Source organism: Lingula anatina, chromosome 6 (genome assembly GCF_051362555.1).
Source record: "Lingula anatina isolate TDL-2025a chromosome 6, LinAna3.0, whole genome shotgun sequence".
Lineage (NCBI taxonomy): Eukaryota > Metazoa > Brachiopoda > Lingulata > Lingulida > Lingulidae > Lingula > Lingula anatina.
The window spans coordinates 10,245,744-10,267,839 of NC_141772.1; the positions used below are offsets into that span (position 1 = coordinate 10,245,744).

The 22,096-nt window shown below is 40.6% G+C and overlaps 3 protein-coding genes across 4 annotated transcripts; all 3 read left to right on the plus strand.

The window, feature by feature from the left end:
• The first annotated feature begins 2,026 nt into the window (after nucleotides 1–2,026).
• LOC106179265 (nuclear receptor subfamily 6 group A member 1-B) lies at nucleotides 2,027–10,528 on the plus strand. Of its 2 annotated transcripts, none has more exons than XM_087016412.1 (7): nucleotides 2,027–2,901; nucleotides 7,088–7,237; nucleotides 7,600–7,740; nucleotides 7,983–8,038; nucleotides 8,363–8,482; nucleotides 8,787–9,294; nucleotides 9,633–10,528. In XM_087016412.1, the coding sequence occupies exons 1-7, from the start codon at nucleotides 2,619–2,621 to the stop codon at nucleotides 9,869–9,871; spliced, it is 1,497 nt and encodes a 498-aa protein (XP_086872538.1). In that variant the 5' UTR covers nucleotides 2,027–2,618; the 3' UTR covers nucleotides 9,872–10,528. The 2 variants fall into 2 exon arrangements, with proteins under 2 accessions (XP_086872538.1, XP_013418263.2); XM_013562809.2 differs by lacking the exon at nucleotides 2,027–2,901 and adding an exon at nucleotides 3,662–4,507.
• Nucleotides 10,529–15,765: 5,237 nt separating this feature from the next.
• LOC106153941 (diamine oxidase [copper-containing]) lies at nucleotides 15,766–18,452 on the plus strand. Its single transcript, XM_013528096.2, has 2 exons — nucleotides 15,766–17,859; nucleotides 18,098–18,452. The coding sequence occupies exons 1-2, from the start codon at nucleotides 15,766–15,768 to the stop codon at nucleotides 18,368–18,370; spliced, it is 2,367 nt and encodes a 788-aa protein (XP_013383550.2). The 3' UTR covers nucleotides 18,371–18,452.
• Nucleotides 18,453–19,050: 598 nt separating this feature from the next.
• On the plus strand, nucleotides 19,051–21,440 carry LOC106153936 (toxin CSTX-20-like). Its single transcript, XM_013528090.2, has 4 exons — nucleotides 19,051–19,240; nucleotides 19,665–19,809; nucleotides 20,372–20,441; nucleotides 21,117–21,440. Exons 1-4 carry the CDS (start codon nucleotides 19,196–19,198, stop codon nucleotides 21,328–21,330), a joined length of 474 nt encoding a protein of 157 aa, XP_013383544.2. The 5' UTR covers nucleotides 19,051–19,195; the 3' UTR covers nucleotides 21,331–21,440.
• The last annotated feature ends 656 nt before the right edge of the window (nucleotides 21,441–22,096 follow it).

The following is a 22,096-nucleotide window of genomic DNA, read 5'->3' on the forward strand; positions in this document are numbered from 1 at the left end:
TGATGCCTTATCAGGTACCAAACGATTTAATCAGTTCACCGACGAACGATCTGCGTGTCAGTTTTACCTGTATACACAGTAGCTACGAGTCAAACAATGCAGAAAATCTTATCATTTTATCTCTTTAAAAATCTCTTAAGATATCCTTCAAACAAGACATAAAAATCGTAATGAATTGACACTGCCGGTATATGAGGTGATATCGCCACAGCTTGCATATATACATGTACAAAATTGTGAAGACGTAGGCCTGCGCACCTGTCCACACTCTTGAAAGCTGTGTACGAGTCTACTGGCTTTTTTGATTTTATATATAAAAAATAACGAGTCTCTTTCGCATATCTTTATTATCGGAAACATTTAAAAGAACTCCGAAGCTTTAGTTCGTCATCACTATTGAAAGTACAGCCAAGGCTCGGACGCTTAGGTGAAGTCTAGTTGTAAACCGCATCGTATTTAAACTAAGAAAGCAAATATTTAATTGCTTGATTCTCCGTCCAAATAGCTGTTTCTTGCCTACAGTTTACGCATTTCTGTGCTTCAGCCACCTTTTTAGTTTGACAGAAAGCAATGCACGCTTCATACGACCTTTTTATATGCGCACCTTGTACATCATCTACACCTAGCATTGCCATGCTGGAAACAGCAGAGGACCACTATGACCCCTGTGGCGCGCGGTTCCTATCATGCGCACTTCGTATTTCCGCAAAAGATGAAAAAGGTCTATAGTCCGAAGGTTCAATAGTCTGAAGGATCCGTTTACCATATGAAAAAGTCTCAAATTCATGAAATAAATCAACAACTGACAAAAGTAAACTTAACAATAATCTCCTTAAAACCAACACTGAATTAATGGAGAATGTGGAACTCCTGCCGCAGTGTCACGTACCCCGCCCAGCAAGCGGCTGGTTACCTATATATACTAGCACATTGTACATGTAGGTACACTGTACAATACTGACATCGACATGTTAACAGGCCCGTAGCCGGGGGGGGGGGGGGGGGGGGGGGGGGGGGGGGGGGGGGGGGGGGGGGGTTCGAAAAAATCGCCCCTTTTGCTGGGAAGAGGTCCACTCTGGGTAAAATTTGATCTAGGTACATGAAGTTTTTATGGGAAAAGGTCCACTTTTTGTGAAAAAGAACCCCCCTTTTGAAATTGCTGGCTACGGGGCGGTGTTAATCAGGGCACATTGTACCCAGTGACACAGCTTGGTTTTTTTCACTGAAAACACATGAAATACATGCACCAGTGATAGGTGTATAATATGTAGTATGTGAATGAATACGAGATTAAATGACCTAAATCTGTTCCACTTTATATTTTCTAGAGAAAGTCAACCTCACGATAATAAAACAGCGAGAAAAGTACTGGTGCATGAACCTCTACCATTAATCATGCAGTGTAGGTCTACAGAACGACCGCGAATGCATGAGATTATTTAACTGGCGAATGAGTTAGAAACACGAAGGGTGAAAATAAAAATGGTTACACACAAGATACTCTGCAATGGAAGTAAATTGCTTGGAAATCGACCGGGGTCAACATGACCTACTAGTAGGGCCTACAACTCGCACTATGGCACGCATTTTTTAAGGGCGGATACAGGATTGCACACGTTTCGTTTTCGATCGCACACTTTATGGAGCGTTATTCCTCCTGAATATTAATACGTATTAACCAGGAAACTACCACACATTTTGTTGCATTATTTTAGACCCACAAATACGTTGAGGGTCATTGTACGGATTGCTTGTACTGTAATGCCTGTGTGACGTCTTGCCCTCGTCAGGTCAAGTACACATCACGCACATATTTTTCCGCTAATACAAATAGATCGAATCAGACTAGACATTTTCTTATATTCGCCTACGCCAAATAAAACCAATCCAAGCAATAAAAATATTTTCATTCAATTAAAGCCATGAAATAGTTTTGATAAATTACATGTTCAAAATGACTGACTTTTGAGGTATATATGTTGCTTTGTACAGGTATTTCTACGCGAGCTCGAGGACATTCACCCGTCTTTAACCTGGTGCAGTAGGAGTTCATTGACTTAATATAAATATAGCGTCACCTATTTTAACAATATTCTTTTTTAACCTAGTCATCTCGTAGCCAGCAGTTAAAGCAGATATACTTTTCATAGCCAATTTCTCATCAAGAGCAACAGGAAACACTAGGATTTTATTTGCCTTTGTTACCTATAGCGGTACATGTAAATGTACAAGGTACATAAGAGTTTTTCTAAAACAGAGAAGTTTGTTGTTGTCTATCACGAGGACTATGTATACACTGTGCGTACAGTGCATGTATAAAGGAAAACGTTTCAAAGATAGCTTGTTTTGAGATATTTGGTAGTACTATGCTAAATGATAAAAGTATCAAATTGATGAAACGGGTCACGAACAACGCACAGGGAGCACGTTTCCGACAGTTAATGTTGTCCACTTTTTAAAGTAGGCCTATATAAACAAGTACACAGTATATAAATAATAACCTCCCAGTTATACTGGTGAGATCACAGGAGGTGCACGGAATATTACTATCCGAATACAAGACTGTAGCAGGGCACAAACACCGACTTGAATCAGTTGCACGGAGTTTATTAAATTCAATGAAGCAGAGGAAATTATACACCTTCTTGGTAGGATCTGAGACCAGAAGGGCAGTAGTGGACCCGGCGGGGACAGGCCCCGGCAGTTCTGCCGGCGGTCGCGATCATACAGACATAAATCCAGAACAAGAAGCCGGTACAATGGGCCCTGACACAAACAATCGCTGTGGTCGTGGAGCACCTAACGGTTGTGACACGGCCAGTACAAGTCGGTCCATTGAGAGGAAAGACACAGACGACGGTATGGTCAGCACAGTGAGACCAGCGAAAAGGCGACGGTCAGGTTAGTGATAGAACGCAAGTCCCAAAAAAGACTGAAAATAATGTCAATTTCATATCTATTAGGGATTATTTCAATCGAGTGCAATGGTCTCTGCTTAAAAAATGAAATATAACTATATGAATGTGTTTGTAACTGAATTGCTGGTAGTCTACTATAAAAAAAGTATTATGTCACCAGCAGATGAGATAGAAACACGCAAATGAAAAAAAATACATCTAAGATCTTCTGTTTGAAATCAACGTGTGAAACGGTGTATTATTAACAAAGGCAGTGTACGCACATTGCTTGCAAATCGTCCTGGGTCAACATGACCTAGCGCGCACTGAGGTACTTTTTTAAGTACGCATACAGCACAGCACAGGTGCCGTTTTCGATGGCACAATTTATGGAGCATTATACCTCCACAGTGGAATATTAGACACTTAAATAAATCATGTAATTACCGCACTTTTACTGCATTAGTTTAGGCCCATAGATACAATGAGGGTCACTGTACGGAGTAAATGCTTGTGTGACGTCTTGCCCTCGTTAGGTCAAGTACACATCACGCGTATAACCCTCCGTTAAGAGAAATAGTTCTAATCAAACGTTTTATTTTTATATTCGTGTAGGCTGAGCACAACCAACAATAAATCCAAGCAAAAAATTATGTTAATTCAATTAAAGCCATGAAATATAGTTTTGATAAATGACATTTATATGACTGACTTCTGAGTAATATAAGGTGGTATGTACAGGTATTTCTACGCGAGCTCGAGGACATTCACCCTCGTCTCTAACCTGGTGCAAGTACAAGTTCATTGACTCGTTATAAATATAGCGTCACCTATTTTAACAATATTTTTTTTTTAACCAAGTCATCTCCTCGCCAGCAGTTAAAGAAGAAATACTTTTCACAGTCAACCTCTCAATGCGAGCAACGGGAGCGAGGATTTTACTTGTCTTTATTTCCTATACATGTACCCTGTACATAATAGGGTAATCAAAACGGAGAAGTTTGATATTGTCTGTCTGTCTGTCACTAGGGCTATATACAGTGCAGCCGTAGAGGAAGGCGTTTTAAAGGTAGCTTGTTTTAAAGGTATCTGGTAGTACAATGCAAAATGATGAAACAGACACGAAGTACAACTCACAGGGAGAACATTTCCGACAGTTGAAAATGTTCACTTTTTATAGTAGTCCTTTATAAACAAGAATATCTACCAGTAAATATAATCTCAATGTATTACTGGTAAGATCACAAGTGGTGCACGGAATGCTACGAGCTGAATACTAGACGGTAACACGGCAAAAACACGAACTTAATTCAGTTGCACAGAGTTAATTAAATCCAATGAAGCAGAGGTAATTTTACACCTTCTTGGTAGGACCTGGGACCAGAAGGACAATACGTAGAGGATCCAGCGGGGACGGTTGCGATCATACTGACATATAGAGCCAGAACAAGAGCCCGGTACAATGGGCCCTGATACAAACAATCGCTGTGGCCGTGGAGCTCCTAGTATTTGTGACACGGCCAGTAGGCCTACAAGGCGGTCCAGTGAGGGGAAGGAAATAGACGCCGGTATGGTCAGCACAAAGAGACCAGCGAAAAGACGACGGTCAGGTTAGTAAGAAGAATGCAGGCTCCCAAATTCATTCAAGCCACATGGCAGTTCTCTTGCGGATTGTGAGCACGTCCGGGGGGGGGGGGGGGGGGGGGGGGGGGGGGAGGGGGGGGAGGGGGGGGGCATGTACAATTACATGTGTATCGATATGATGGAAATTATGGAGCAGCTTATATATATATATAGCTGTTTTGTTATCTTTTATAATAGGCTTTGCGACATTAAATATCTTTTCCCGCAGCGACTTATAAGAAGTAAATACTAGTATATGTGCGGTAATACACCTGTAGGCCTACTATGTATGTATGACATGAAAAATTCATAAGAAGACTGTAAGCATACCAGAGCTCGGGGAAAGTGGACTGTAGTTCATTGGTTGTTCTACCGGTCGTTGACCGCGGCCAGACAACTTCAGGTCACCTTGACAAGGAACGCGTGAACTAACGATCGACCTACTTTTAAGAACTAGGGCAACGCCACTTCCTACGCAGGTGCAAAACAGTCATTAGCCGTAAACTTGAGGAAGGCGCCGCTGCAGCCCCTTTTTATAGGGCTCATTTCCAAAGACACTATCGGTCAACCAAGATCGATCCAGCTTCGTAGGGACTCTCGCTGAATGCAGTCAGTTTAACAGATTAAAACAACTCCTTCTGGCATTGAGTAGAATACAGAAAAAGGGGAAAGAGGTCCACTTTGTCTGAAAAAGAACCCGAGACTTTACATTGTTGTCTATAGACCTGGCGTTCACGCTGTGTTCATCATGATTTATGATTTCGCTACTTTTAATAACTAAGGCCGCAGATCAAAATAACCGTTTTTTTATTAAAATCATTTGAATGATCTGCTGGTGTACATATATGTAGCTCATTGGTTTCTCTGTAAACGAACATCGCCCTTTGACAGTGCGTAGGATTTTAAAAACACAATTTTTTCACCTCTCTTCTCAAATTTCTTTTTTATTTGTGCTGCAGTACGCGCTCCTTACACTTTCTCGTTTCTTTCATCCAGTAAACGACGAGGTAAACCGGTAAACCACAAGGCATTGTCACATAACAAAGTTGTTGGATATACATGATTGTTTAAAGGGCTACTCCTTGGGATTTACCCAACAATAGATTTCCCCGGGGAAATAATCAAATTTTTTCGTATTTTGTTTTTTTTTTTTTTAGCAATTTTTGCTTGTACTACCAGGTTGAGTTCCTTAGGTAAGCGACCGACGGAGTTTTCACCTGGTGATTATCTCTTTTGCCCGCACGCTATTTTCTACAGACGGCAATGGCTTTAATGGTATTATTAGAATCTTTCAGCACCATCATGGGTCTTTCACCTAACAAACGGCGGGCTAAACACCCGTAGGTGAAATTGCATGCGGTTTGTGCGTGTATCGTATACTATACAGTGTCGGGCATTGTAATATCCCGGGAGCAACGACCGCTCTTATATCACTCACTGCAAGTGGTAAAGGCCAAGCTCGTGCGTTAAATCTGACATTATGCTTGCTCCTCCCACTGTAGGTAAAAATAACTGCAAGGATTCCGCTTGTGATTTTTTTTGTGTGTGTGGCTGTCACAGAACAGTGACCTTTTACGTAAGTGGTCTTTTTTTTTTAAGTTTATCAAAGTGGGATCCTTCAAACTCCATTGCATGCTACCGGTTTTTCTACCCTTTCAGGCATTCCTTCTTTTCAGATTATTACAATTGTGAAAAAAATGATTATCTCAAGTGTCAAAAAAAAAAAAAAAAAGAATTTACGCAACCAGAGCTCTTTTATTAAATCAACAATAGCTGACTTTTATGTACTCAAATGCATTTACCGAGCACTTTATGTTTCACTATTTACTAAATGTTGAACTAACTTGCGTATATGAGAGCTCGAGTACCGGTAACATGACATAGTAAGTCATTCACCGCAGGTCACTGACATCTAGAAAGTCGGCATTGAAATCAATAGCCGCCATATGAGCACTCATGTGCGTTGACCTCATTGTGTCCCCGGCAGGTCGTTGGCCGCACAGTGAGGGAGCTTGCCGTTTGGATATCTGCAAAAACATCGCTACTATCAGACATACCCTAGATGTGTGCATTTAGCGTTCAAGTTTATTAGTATCGCTTCTTTTACGCTCATAAATACCAAGGTGAAGATCCCTCGCCGCAGGTTTTTTTTTTAAGTTGTGGTCGTTAACCGCATTTGTAACCTAGATATGCAAATAAGCCTCGTTTCTGGGAAGATCAGTCAGGTCAATCAGGACAGAATAATGTTATATAGAGGCGTATACAATAGCATCGTATATACATTCATAGCGGTTGTGTGTTCAGCGGGTTCGCGTTTAAATCTTTAATGGTTTGTATATTTAAAGTTACTTTTAATCAGCGGTAAGATTGGACACAATTTTCTCGTGACTGTTGCACCTAACAAAACAAAAACCCTTTAGAGTGAATTTGAACATGTTGATCTGTAAGGTAATTGAATGGAGATAAAAGAAAAATAACATAAATTAATACGAGATCAAAAGAATCTTATATTTTGAAGACCAGTCCTTAAAGATCATTTACTATAACTTGTGGAATTTTCTTTTTAGATGCTTCTACTAGTGAGAGTTCAACTTCGACAACGCCCACGGGCACGTGTTCGCCTGAGTTGCCCCCGGTCCCCTCCCGTCAGTGCCTCATATGTGGAGACAAGGCGACGGGGCTGCATTACGGCGTGGTGTCGTGTGAGGGGTGCAAAGGTAAAGTCTTCCGGTCACAAGAAATTTTTTACATCGCGTGACGGCATTTACTGGTTGAAGACCTATCATATGATAATGGCGTATTGGTTTGGAGGGATATAAATTGAAAAGAATCACGATGACACTGGTAGGGTTTTATTAAAGTGGCAATTGCGAATTGGTCTAAATAATTACAGAATTATGGAACCTCGAAGAAGATTTATAATGAAAATAGAAGAGAAACCTCGTAAACATGAAAACCTCGTTTTTATGCCTGATCAAATCTCACAATATTTCTGCCAGGTATCGTGCTTTAAGAGTCAAGGACTCTGCATTGTCCTGATGCATCTAAAAGTGTTCTTTTCCCTTTTTTTGACCGTCAGGTTTTTTCATGCGTTCAGTGCTGAATAGATCCACCTATAAATGTAAAAACCACGGTCGGTGTGTTATGAACAAAAGGTCTAGAAACCGCTGTCAGTACTGCCGGCTGTCCCAGTGTCTTAAGATTGGAATGAACAAAGGAGGTGAGCTACACATGCAAATTATTTTATTTTATTTTCTTATATTTTATTTTATTGTGTGTGGTTGGTAGGGGGATAGCGGAAGAGTAACTCGATCAAAAAGTTTACAAAAATACCATTTCTAGTACATTCAGAACAGGTTTTGTCGCTACAACTTAAGGGGTATGCCGCCATGGGTATTTAGTTATTTTTTCTCTTTTGTGCTGCACGAGTTAGTGAAATGCTGTTGATTTGTATTGTTTCAGCTATAAGAGAGGATCGCATGCCCGGTGGTAGATCACGCCATGTTGGACAATATAAGGTACTGGTGACACAGCAGTGGACAAACTTCTCATGCATAGGAGGCGCCAGTAGTCTAAATTGTACCCCCCCCCCCCCCAATCCCCCTGTATATATAAAAGTTTAATTTATTGGAGTTTGGTTGAGTTATTAATCGTAAAAAAATAGTCACATTACCAATAATATATTTGAGAATTATGTGTAATATTTAAGTTTCAGTTATGTCGGTAGCTTTCATAAATCTTATGCTTTTATTTTTCGGGAACACAAAATGAACAATCCAGTTTTGGGAGTGGGTGAGTAGTATCTGACATATTCTTCTATAATGCTTTCTTTGTATTTTTAGTATTCACAACAGAAAATGGAGCGGATACTTAGTGGATATTACTCTGATAGTGATACGGAATCTGCACAAAGTCTCAGTCCTAGCCATCTTTCTGATGGCGCGGAAAGTATTGAGTGCAAAGTAAGCCTCTCTCTCTCTCTCTCTCTCTCTCTCGTAGATTCTTTTCTAGGTGACATGCTACTAAGCGTGCACCAGTTTACCTCTTAAGACATGAAGTAAACACACAGAGTTATCATTTACCCATTTCTTCTCCCGTAGTAATACTTTCAGGGGCATTAATCAAATTGAAATAAAAAATAACGATCGTTTTTAAAGCGGCATATAATTCCAAGACACATATAGGTGCATGATCACCTGTCGGACTTAAATATGAATAACCCTTTGAAATAATAACTCAATTAGCGTTCCTTTTTTAACCTTTCAGTCGGCCAGTGATGCACGCCCAATTTGCCAGTGCCCTCAAGACATCCTGGACAACCACAATCTCCGTCTGTGGCGACTGGCTCTCCCGCGTCTCCTGGAGCTTGACCAGAACCCCTTGCTCACCGTGTTCCCAAACTGTGATGGACAATTGTCTGATGGCGACATGTTATCTCTCATTAACGACCTTGCCATAGAACTTTGTAAGCGACAGAGCGGTTGGGTGAAGAATCTCCCCATCTATGGCTCTATCCCGCTGAGTGACATTGCGTCTTTAACCACGGATAGTTTCTTTGAGGTGACGATACTGAGCTCGCTGATGATGAGGAGGAACGGGCTGGCGTCTCACCTGCGCCAGGCTATGACCAGGTACCAGCCGTCTAAAGAATCTTTACAAGCTCAAAGTAAAAGCCTAACGGCCGCCTTTTACCAGGTGTGCAGTAAGATACTGCAGCTGAGACTTACCATGGAAGAGTTTGCCTGCCTGAAGGCATTGTCCTTCCTTCAACCAGGTAGTTATCGATGGCTTATACTTTATGTTATAATAATTCATTATCCGTTCTAAACAATTTTTTCATGATTCTTGTCTGGAGTGAATACTGGAATGTCAACTGAATTGTAAAGTGCAATATTGTACGATATTCGTGTTTTTCCTAAAATGATATTTTTAAAGTTACCCCAGACACCGTGGTGTGTCGGTCCCATTTTGCCATTTATTTTTCTTGTTGTCCCGTCCACCAAATCCTCCAGTTGATTTCCTCTCAATGTGACCTATACGAACCCTCATACTACAGGTACAGGCAAACAAGGCAAACCTAATTACTGTAAAGTGTTTCTTTAATATTTCCAGACAGGCTCAACTGTCAACACCAATGCCTTGTGTCACACCACCGGGACAAGTACGAGAATCTCGTTCGTGACATCGCGTCCTCTTCTGGAGGAACGCTGGATCCCGAGAGGGCTTCAAATATCATCAAGGTTCGCTGCCTTCTCACGGCAGTGTCTGCAGAACTGCGTGAAATGCCCCTCGACGATTTGCCAGTTGTGTTGAAATGTCTCTTTAACATAGAAATGAAGCCGAGCAAGTGAAAGGTCCCACAAAAGAACAGCAAAGCTGCAAGATGTCTTATTATATTTCTATCTTAAGGTGATAACAACTCTACATATGAGATTCAACATTTCCCAATAAACATTTTTAACAATTCGTAGAAATATCATAAATTCAATTTTACCTCCAAAATGACGGCCAGCGCAATTATTCTGAAATCTGACCTTGCCACCCGAGCACGTGGGCCTGAAATGGCTACCATCCGTAATTATCTCATAAGTGATTATTACAAAAAAAAAATGTCGTTTACCACGGGAAAATCCTTTTGTGGAACTTTTTCGGCCATAAAGGAAGAGTTGTCATCCTTTTAAGGTCAAACTGGTAATATTTTTCATATTAGTATTTTTCACTTGATAGGTATGATTGTCTTTTTTGTGATATAAGTTTATTCTATGACGGCATACGAAAATCGTTGCCGTTTGTATGAAAATGCGTTCAGATAACTCTACATGTTCCCGTTGAGGAACAAATGTACCGGGTACATGCATTTCCATGCTTAGGCATGGTTTTAACATTCTTACATTCCTTGTTATAACAGCATTTAAAAAGCGGACTTCCAGTTGGTGATGTACATGTAATAGTAACTAGTTCCACTGGCCAATGCTAGATATCAGAAGTGGGTAAGGTGTGTGTGTGTGTGTGTGGGGGGGGGGGGGGGGGGGTGCGCAGTGGTCATTTGCATTAATAGAAAAAAAAAAAACAGAAGGGTGGGGGTGGGGAATCCAATGCTTCCTTTGTAACCGGTGCAGACAAATTCGCTTTGACCCGTGACAGATAGCAGACTTCTACTCAAAAGTGATGACTGTACAGATGTTTCATCATTTTGCCTTTGTCTTCCAAGAAGAATCCCCCGCTTGTTCTGCAGACGAGATGACAAGACAATTTCAAACTCGTGGTGAATGTATTATGGGTTTCTAAGAACTTTTGTATTATGTGTTATTGCGCATCACTTTTTACCAGCTCAAATCAACCGTCTGTTCCTTCGTAAATAGACTCACGCAAAGCCCTTTTAGCATTAAGATTTTTTTCTGATACGATGCCAGGCAATAGAAAAAATCATGAAACCGAAAAAAAGACCTCCACCCCAAAAAACGCCGATATGACGTCATCGGCAAAATGGCCATGCTTCATCTGAACAGCTTATGAACATGATATGATAAATTTATAACTATCAGTATTATGTTAAGGCGTTTAAGCTTGGTACTGCCTAACGTGGTAAATGGCCTGAAAGGAAGGCAAAATAGAGATTCAGAAGATAAAGCCTAGTATCCTCCCAGGATAAAGCTAATATCCTTGTAGGATACAACCCTATATTCTCGTAGGATAAGATTATATGGGGGTCACTATATTCTGCGGAATACTTCATAGAAGGTTGTGTTTGACATGTGATTTAAAAAGCTTCCTTATATTATATATCTTTGGATTGTTTATAGCATACATATATGTTGAGAGATATTTTTGTTGTAAAGCTTATTTTCATTACTTGTTGGCAAATAAAATGTGTTTTGAAAACCTCCCTTTGCTGATTGCGTTGATTGCGACAAGAGAGGATCCTAAAGGCGGGGACCACAGAAAACACACCGGACACCGATCTGATACTCTGGACAGCCGCGTTCATACACAAACTTATGAGAAATCCATAACAAGCAAATCATACTTATTTAATTTAATATATCATGCTAGTAAATATTTGATGAACAGACTTTGCTTGTGATATATTACGCAGAGACAAATTACTCATTATGTATTACTGGAGGGACCCAAAGGGTATTTTCGCTTTCCTTGAAACCCACTTTTTATCTCCCAAGATGAAGCTTCCGTGAAGCACCCCATTCCCGTGACTCAACGAAGTCATTGTAGTCGTTGATCAATGCGTGTTTGTCAACACACCGGCCTGGCATTTGTATGATACCCCGTACAGCTGCGTTCACAAACAAATATGTGAGAAATCCGTGTATACGCCTGCGCAACATGTAATTTAGCTTTGATGAAAAGACACTTTGATGTTAGTTTTGATAATGTAGACACAAACAAAGTTTATAGTGTATTACAAGAAAAATAAACATTTAAATAAATAAATAAATAAATATAGGTATTAGAATGATAAATATTTCAAATGAAATCAAGTCATATGACACGCAGCAAATATGTGCACCTTAACCTCTAGAAGTGGGTTTGACCCGCACATGATCATCATCATGTGTCATTCATAAAATGACATATTGCGACAGACAGACAGGGGGATGAACTGTAGAAGACCTTTACCTAAAATACACATACACATGCATATATCCAATCAACTGACAACTCGAATACATCAAATGTTTGTAAATAACAATATAAGGTGCCCAGAGACGACCGTATCAATGCCCCTCTTCACTGTCACTTTAGATATTTTTTCGAAACATTTAAAAATAATGACAGCTATAAAATGACCCATTATAAAGATAGTGCCATGATGTTTCACCGGTGACATAGCATAGCGCACGTTCTGGTCAAGAGACACGGAAGGAGGTAGGTCCTTAGCTGTCTAGCTATTGGTTGTTAATTTCAAGTTTGCTTAATTTTGTTTACTAAATAAGATATAAAGATTGGCATCATTTGCCGCTTCAGTTTGTCGACAATCGGGGTTTCAGATATGTGCTGTTTCGTAATTTGCTTGAGATAAAATAAGAAAAGAATATAAATAAATGTTTCCCAATGCGTTATGGATTCCGGTGTAACATGAAAGAGAGTCCCCCACGATATAGAGTCCGCTTCCCATTTATTTGCATAGGTAAACCTCGCCCTAGAATTTGATCCACTTAGGTCAGACTAACCCTAACCATCATAACTAAATGGAGGCCAGACTTTCTGTTACATGTACCCTCAGTTTCGTTACACCGGATCATCACTGAGATCAAACGTTTAGGAAGCTGCACGTCACCGTATATAAATGCACTCAATGCGTGTTTAATCTAGACCTTATGCCATAAGTGATTTTCTTTAAAACCTCAACACTTAATCAACAATCCAATGAACAAGAAGAACACCATTCCAATACCGTGGACAAAATCTTGATATATGAGCCCAGGTTTTTGTTTTAAGTTTTGATTATTAAACCTCAGCCTCCTCGCCCTCTCTCTCTGTCTCTCCCTCCCCCCCTCTCTCTCTCTTGCTGGAGATGGAGTCTGGTGCATTGCTCATGACAGTAAAAGAAAAAATTAAGAGCTTAAGCACTGGTTTTGTGGAAACATTAATATCTACTGGGCTTAAAATTGGACTTATGAAATCCCCAAATGTTCAATGTATTGAATATTGTTTTTATTTTGAAAATAACCTGCTTCTCGGTTCAGATATCAAACGAACGAGGGCACTGCTTAATGTGGCCATTGATGAAGCGTCTGGGATTTTATAAGGATATAAAAAGAACATTAGGAACAAAAAACACTTCTTTAAAATTGGATTGCTGAAAACATTTCGGTTTTGCATGTAGAACGCGTAGAGTGTAAACTTGCTATGCTATAACATGCGTAACGTTTTTTTTTCATCCTTACAAAAACGCACCTATGCCGAAGCGTACCACACATATTTCGAGACGAGACTGTCGCAAGCACACCGTTCTCTTCATTTCATCTATTAGGTAATATTTTGCTATGGACGAAATCAATAAGTGATATTACTTTTGTTTTATTCGAATGATATGTACATAATTCATATCAATTTAAAATGACGGTCATGACTAAAGAGAAACGAAGACAAATACCATTTAGGAAGGGACGTACAGCAACATGCTCGAGCGTTTAACCAAACAACATTATATTGTACATGTAAATGGGGCATATTAAAGCTCTGTTACATTAAGAGAATTACAGAATATCTATCGGGCAGACAATCTTTGACATATGGTGACTTTATGCGGCCATTGGCGACGCCTGTGGCATTTTATAGAGATAAGAGGCCATAAACAACAGAAAATAGTTTTATTGAATTGTTTTACTGAAAACAGAGTTTAAATTTATTTTAACATGCGCAACGCTATTTTACCCTTCCAAAAGGCAAGGCGTGGCACATGTTTCGTGACCGAACTGTGGAAAGCATACTGTTCTCTTTGTTTTATGTAATAAATAATACTTTGCTATGGAATCAATAGGTGTTATCACTTTTATTTTATTCGAGTTCGGAATAGATGTACGTAATTCGTATCGCCATAAGATAATGACCAAGACTGAAAAAAAAAAAAAAAAAAAAAAAACGAAGACGATTCAGGCACGACCGTGGAGGAACAGCAAATGAAGAATTGCAGTATTTCGCAGATTTTAATCTTTTTAACTGTTTTAATTGTTTTAATACGCTTTGAACACACCGCACCGGTTTACATTGGGTCGGGTGATGTTTGAATAAATTTGTGGATAATGTCTATTAAACGTTCAGGGTGAAAAGGTGATGGTTGACATGAACACGGTTTCGGAGATAACTGCTAGGGCAAACTGTCTGGGGGTTATGTACTTTTTGTTTCACTTTGGCGTGTTATATAAACCTAGACGTTTTGGACACTTCTGCTACAAACATGCAATATTGAACACCAAGTGTACAACAATGACGATGCGTACAACAAGGAAACCATACCAGGTCCGTATCCAGCAATTTCAAAAGAGGGGTCCTTTTCCTGAAAAAGTGGACCTTTTACCATAAAATCTTCATGTACCTAGATAAGCATTTACCCAGATGGGACCTTTTCCCGGCAAAGGGGGGGGGGGGTTCTTTTGAAACTCCCGAAACCCCCTGGTTACGGGCCTGCAAACTCCCACTCACACCGGCCGGTCCGACTGAAGGCTCCCTTGATAAACGCTGCTCGAAATTAATGCGGCGGTAAATTTAATATACCGTATACGTAGAAGAAAACGCACCCCAAAGCAGTTTGACCCAGATGGTAAACGGTGTACTTTTGACGGAAGGCGAGTTAAGTATCTGAATATTAATATTGTTTTAATTGTTTCGATACGCTTTAAGCACATCACTCCGGTTCAAATTGGGTCGGGTGATGTCTGAGTTAATTTTCGAATAATGTCTATTATACGTTCAGGGTGAAGAGGTTGACACTAACGCAGTTACGCAGATTCAGTGTAAACTCTGCGGCTCACGCACTAATTGTTTGACATGTGATATAAACCTAGACTCTTTTGACACCGCCGCCATAAAAATGCATGTATTCAAACTTTTAATGAAACAAATAGTGGTATTATGCAAGTAGAACCCAGAAGTTATGTTAAGCTAAACATGTTATGCTAAGATAAAGAACTACGCCCATTGAAAAAAATTGAGGAATTAGGACCTGCAAAATTTTTAAGGGTAAAAAGTTTTAGTTTAAGTGTGATTACTAAGGTGTGCGTTTTCCCACATGAAGTATAATGGTGTACATGAAATAAAATTATACGTTTACAAATTATATCAAATAAAGATATCGTGGTAGAGGTTGACATGCAAACTACCACCCAATGGGGCCGTAGCAATAGTCCGAAGGTTCAATGGTCCGACGGTTCATTGGTCCGAATGTTCACTATAGAACCTTCGGACCAATGGACCCTTGATTAAAAAAAAGATGAAAATGTTACTGTTTTTCGAACCAATGTACCTTCGGACCAATGAACCTTCGGACTATTGAGACGCCCCCCCACCCAACTATACAAATATCTTCGACTTCAACACTGTTTGTACCTTTCAAAGTGCGAGGTACACATGTATTCCAAATTAGAAAGTGGTAGAAGCTTATTATCATGTGTTAGCCAAGGGGATGCTCCAGGGTACAACGTAATTTGGTATTATTAATTAATATTGATACCTAGCTGAATGGGTTATTATTTCTAATATCCTTTTTTCATGATTTTTCGCTATCATGGCAGCAATGCACGAAAGGACGAAGAGCTATCTCCGTGGGAGGTTTTGGATCTGGAGCACCATCGGCCTCTCTTTTCTCAGCCTCACTCTTCTGATTGCACTGGTTGCAGTAGGTGAGAAATGGCGGGAACTGGAGGAAAACCAGCAGCAACTTATTCACAGGTCCCGTAGGTCCTCGGCGGAAACCGAAGTTGGTAAAAGGACGAAACGCACCACCCACTGGAATGTGCCGCATTTGCGGTCTTATTGGAATTACAGAAACTATTGGAATATTCTTCCGAAATATGAACTTTCAACCCCCTCCATTTTCGACTCCCTGACCAATGAGGAGATGTTAAAAATCCAGCGATTCATGCAACAGCAACCAGAGCTGAATCTAAAACCGGTGTCTGAAGCCTCCATGTCTGATAATTATATATTCCTCATGGAAGCCGTGCTCCCACCAAAATCCGAAGTGCTGGATCACCTCGATAGAGGGCAGCCTATGCCAGCGCGCCGTGCACGTGTCACGTGCTTCATGGGAGCAAAGAATCCTCCGGTCGTTGAAGAGTTCTTAGTTTCTCCGTTACCGAGAGTGGCGCGATATGAACGGGTTAGCAGTACAATATCGTTCCACGCGAGACCAATTGATGGCTTTGAATCCAATGGGATGGATGAATACATCTTCAAACCAATCACAGAAAAGATGTTTCCAATTTTAAAGAAATACTACGGCTACTGGTACCACAACTGCACCAATCGGTGTATTTATTTTGACACGAGCGCACGAGGTCTTAGAGCAGGAGATCGTCAGGTCCACGCGTCGGCTTACCGATACGGAATTGACGGCTACTACATTTGGCCACTTCCTTTGCAGATTGTCGTGAATACAAACGGCAATAACCCTGCAGCTTACAGCGTAACCAGATTGTACTTTGAACATCAATCGTACAGCAACGTCGACGAAATACTGGATGCGTACAACAGTGGTCAACTGAAGGTAACCAAGCTCCCACCTCCACCAACTAGACCGACGTACGGCTCTCCTGAGAAAAGACGCTTGCATTACGGCGGCGATTATCGTAGAAGAAAACGCATCCCGAAACAGTTTGAACCAGACGGTAAACGGTACACTGTTGACGGACGCCGAGTAAAATATCTGGATTGGGAGTTCAACGTTCGCTTTCGTGCCTTGACGGGAATACAGATAATGGACGTGAGATTCCGAGGTGAGAGAATCGCCTATGAAATTGGTATTGGGGAAATAGCTGTCTATTATTCAGGAAGGGAACCCACAGGAATTTTAGCAAATTTCCTAGACTCGGGATTCGTGCTCGGTCGACTGCATTTCCCACTTCTAAAAGGGTATGACTGTCCCAACAACGCCATGTACTTCGACAACACCTTTTACAACCCATCAGGCGGCCGTCCCCACACCCATAGGTCCGCTGTCTGTCTGTTTGAACACAACACTGGTATACCAGTCCGTCGACACTATTTGAGAGACTATACCGGCCCAGATATTTCGAGTTTCAATTACCAATTTAGCCTACCGGGCACCGTACTCATTCTTCGAGGGATTATTACACTTTTCAATTATGATTATGTACTCGATTACGTCTTTCATCCTAATGGCGTCATTGAGACCAAGGTTTCTTCAACAGGGTACGTATTCAGCATCACCAATCCTAAGGGGGAAAGTTCACCATACGGGTACAACATAAACACCGAGGACGGTATACTGGCTCCACTTCACCATCACATGTTCAACTTCAAGGTCGATCTTGATATAGGCGGTACACAAAATCGGTTCGAGACTTGGGATCTGAAACTGGAGAGCCTCCCCAACCCTCTAGCCCCAGGCGACAGTTGGATACAGAAGAGACTTGAACGAAATCTACGCAGAAACGAGCAAGATGCCCTGATCAAGTATAACTTTGACGAACCGATATATTACGTGATGTACAACGCTGGAGCCAATAACTCATTGGGTTATCCACGTGGATACCGGATTTATTCCAACGGATTCTCCAAGAAAATGCTACCGGATGGATGGTCGTTTGAAAACGGAATCTCTTGGGCTCGGCAACAGGTGGCAGTATTGAAGCAGAAGGTAACAGTGACCTTTCATGGGTGTCAACGTTTTTGTCCTCATTTATACTATTCTGCATGTACCGGGGTATTGTTGCATTACTTTAGGAATACGGCAATGTAACCGACAGTGTATTATACCATAGTTTTGTTTATTGAGATGTGGTTTAGCACAGAAAAGGGTTTATTGTATATTGATTCAGTTTTTTTAAGACAAGAAAATTATCTTATTGTACTGTAAAATTGTTTATTTATTATAGGACAGCGAAGACACGACAGCCAGTCTATTCAACCAAGCCGATCCCTACAATCCCACCAAAAACTTTGCTGATTTTCACGGAGACAACGAGAGCATAGTCGACCAGGACTTGGTAGCTTGGGTTACCGTAGGTATACACCACATCCCTGTGGCTGAAGACATCCCCGTGACGACAACCCCAGGAAAGGAGCTCTCAATCTTTTTAACCCCACTGAATTATTATGACGAAGACCCTTCGATGACGTCATGTGACGCAACTGTCGTACGACCTTGAGAGGCAAGACCTGACGTTGCTCCACTCTAGCAATTCAGATTGGAATTGTCCTTTTCAATTGAATAAATTGACAAAACATTAAGGTTTTGGGTATTTCCTATGTACCTTTACATGGTCATTTTTATAGATTACGCATTAACCTACCGTCGATTATAAGAGTTGATGTTGATTTGAGCTTAAGCAGCCCATGTTTAACTTAAACCTGTAACAATCGTCGCTCAAGTTATGTAATGACAGACCACTTTTTCAATGAAATAGTGGTAGGGATTTTGCGTAAGTGTGAAATCAAACGCGGATCGTGTATTTAGTAGTCAATTCCCGAAATAATCTCTCTCTCTCTCTCTCGCTCGCTCGCTCGCTTTGGTAGTTCAAATAGCGTCAAGCATTCTGGACTGATAAGCTTGATTCGTCTTGTATCTGATGTAACATAAGGCTTCATGGCGCTTAATCCCTTAACTGTGTACTAGTAATACCACCTTCACGACTGCACTCCTCCCACTTGGTGCATTAATGGCCTCGTTTACACAGCCGTACCTATACCATAATATTTTAAAGAAACATATCCCTTTGATCGACGAAGGGAACATCGTTTTACTGAGACGCGAGGGGCTCGAGGCCACGTTGTTACATGTAGAAATTATCAAAAACAGTCTATTCACGCAGTCGTCGTCAGAAAACGTTTGTCGCAACGCAGAACCTGTCAGATCGGCCGCTGTGTGAATGGAACCAAACCGGTGACAACGCAGACACGTATATAAGGATGCGCAGTACCCGCTACCCGGCCCATGTACAGTAAGTCGAGCTAGAGTACTGCTACCCGCCGTGATGAAGGTCCTTATCGTCGCTGTCACCCTGTTTGCTGTGTCACAGGCAAGTGGATGTCTTTTTCTCTTATTTCTACTTTTTTCCAGATGAGTATTTGATTTTTTTTTGTAATTTCCTGTTGAAGAAACCATGACAACCTTCGATGAAGATTTACGTCTTGTTATGTAGTAATGGCACCAATCTGTTCCTTTTTATAAATCAAACCGATCTGACTAAATTTTTTTCTTTACTACTCGAGTGGCCAGATTTGATCAAATGCCTTCCTATGATCTGCGGAACTCGAAAGACTACACCTTGATTACTTTTTGAAAATTTTGTACAACAGACGCTAGTCTGCCCGTTTACGTAATTGTGGATTGAAATGCTACTAGTACATTGTACAAACCTTTATATACAATACATCTTCCTATAACAACATAAACCAAATCATAACATAAAGAATAATGGTGTGGACTTATATCTACTTCAGGCACAATTTGGAATCGAGTGGAACAAGCTTCCAGACCTGTTTAACTTTGGCACCAAAGCCCCAGGAACAGTATGCAAGACCTCTGAGGAATGTGGCGACGGCGAGTGCTGCGTGGAGGACATCTTTGGGCAGGCGGCCCTCCTAGGTGACGTAGATACATTTTATCGTCTGGTTTGCCACTGCTCTGTGTACAAAGTATGTGTTTTGGATGAATTTCGTAGGACACGTCAGTGGTGTTGTTGGTGCCGTTAAGTGTTACTTAATAGATATAATGTAACAGAAACATCGTTTTGTGTTGTTTTAAAGGTTAGGGTTGTGTATTAGGGTTCTGAGAGAAAAGCCTTTGTCATTTTTTGTGTTTATTATTTTTTTCAAATTTTTCCTAGCCTAGTCATTGCCATCATTACACATTCTTATGATAGTCATGGATACAATGTCCTTCACGTTTTCCCTGGTTTTTCTGTGTTACCACGTTGTTCTGCTTGAAGAACTAACATAAGGTTTATCTTAAAAAATAGGCGTAAGAAGGGAAATGCTTTGAGTTATTGAAACTTAGTCAAATGACAATGAAAATTTAAATGGCATTCTCACAAACGTGATCGGATTGTTAAGATAACTAAATGTCGTTTTAACAATAAAACCCAGTTTATTAATTTGCATATTTGAAAATGAAAATAATATAGCAAAAATGAATAAATTATCTTCAGGAAAGCGTCAGCTGATCTGGCCATTTACCAAGCAGCAGGGTGTATGCAAACCATACAGGAAAGAGGGAAGGTATGTACAACATGGTCACTTGTGCATGGACACTGACATTCTGCACACGCGCGCATGATGAATAACGCGAACTCAAACAAACGCCAAGAAACACACGTGAACGAGGAATTATTCACCAAATAAACACACACACACACACACACACACACACATGCTGACAGGTTGAGCAAACGGCCAGAGAGGATTTGGCACACATAAATATGTGCATTTTGTACATACATGTGCATGTATGGGTTTATACCGCTTTCTGTGCGTTGACGCACCTGTAGGCGGACGCACGTAGAAGATTTTTAAAGGGTCATAAACTGGAATCAATCGTGTGAAGGCGAATTCGATAACCAGCTGTCATTGTCTTACTGTTACGACAGATGGCAACGTCCACATTTGATATGATAACACTAAACATGATGTACACTTGGAGATAATTTGACATGCCTATATCTCTTTTTTTATTGCATTTGCGATTTAGGCTTATGTTATTAATTTTGGAACCAAAATATACTCGTTGGTAGGCGTTTATATATGAGGTATTGCACGTGATTTTTGAGGATCGAAATGTCTAAAAATTCTTCCATAATATAAGGCACAGCGATAAAATCTTTATGCCAAATGTACAAAATGGCTTCTCCATAGTTGCACATACTTACAGTATGTACATATGTGGTTTTCTTCCAGCGCCTGCCACCCACTGCACGAGACCCACCTTCAAAGCAGCATGTACAAAGGAATGTACCAATTCTCCTGCCCGTGCGACCCAACCCTGGTTTGCAAGGGAGAAAAAGTCCAACAGACCTTCGGGTTCGTGATCCACACCAACCCCACCTGCCAGGTCGATGCCGAGACCGGAAGTGGAAAGCCTGACACCGACAAACCAGAGGAAGACTTTTAAACAAACCTTGAGCCGGAAAAGACGTTGTTCGTGTGATCACAATTGACATACGTGTTGGCTGCCTGCATGATTTTGTACTTTTTGGTCAGAAATAAAAATGTTCGACTGTTTGGTTCGCCCAAGGCCTTGATCACGGATACTGAGTATGGTGCTATTAAGATGCGAACGTGTAGAAAATATCATCCGGGCCTCCGCCAAAATGTTGCTTATATCCAGGAGTTAAAGCTCATTTTTGCTACATGTATGAATAATTCAATCGATGATATTTATTTAATCAACACTTTGTGTGTTTTGTGCTTGAGTTTTGAAAACGCTTTGTTCTCCTAAATAGAGTAGGCCCTAGTGATTTACTTAAATATACCGTTTACATTTATAACGCTATTCTCAATAGGCCTACCTGAATACGATTGCCAACGATGTTTTGTAATCTGACATCGAATATATCATTGAAGTTTGTTGGAAAAATTCCATTTCCGATCAATAATATTGTTTTGAAATCTTTGCCATTTAAACGTTTGAAAGTCGAAATGGCCTTATTCCATTAGGGGTGCCAATGTAATGAAGCTTTCGATATCTACATCATGTCACTCCTTCAAGTGTGGAATTGGTTTTCCTAGTCACCAGAGATCTCCAGTTTTTCTAAACTTCGGTATAAACCCTTTGCAATATACCTGTATTTCGATGTTTTAACAACTAATCAATTAATTTCGTTCTTACAATTATATTAGGTCTTGCATGTTTAATTTAGAATTTAACATGAGTACCA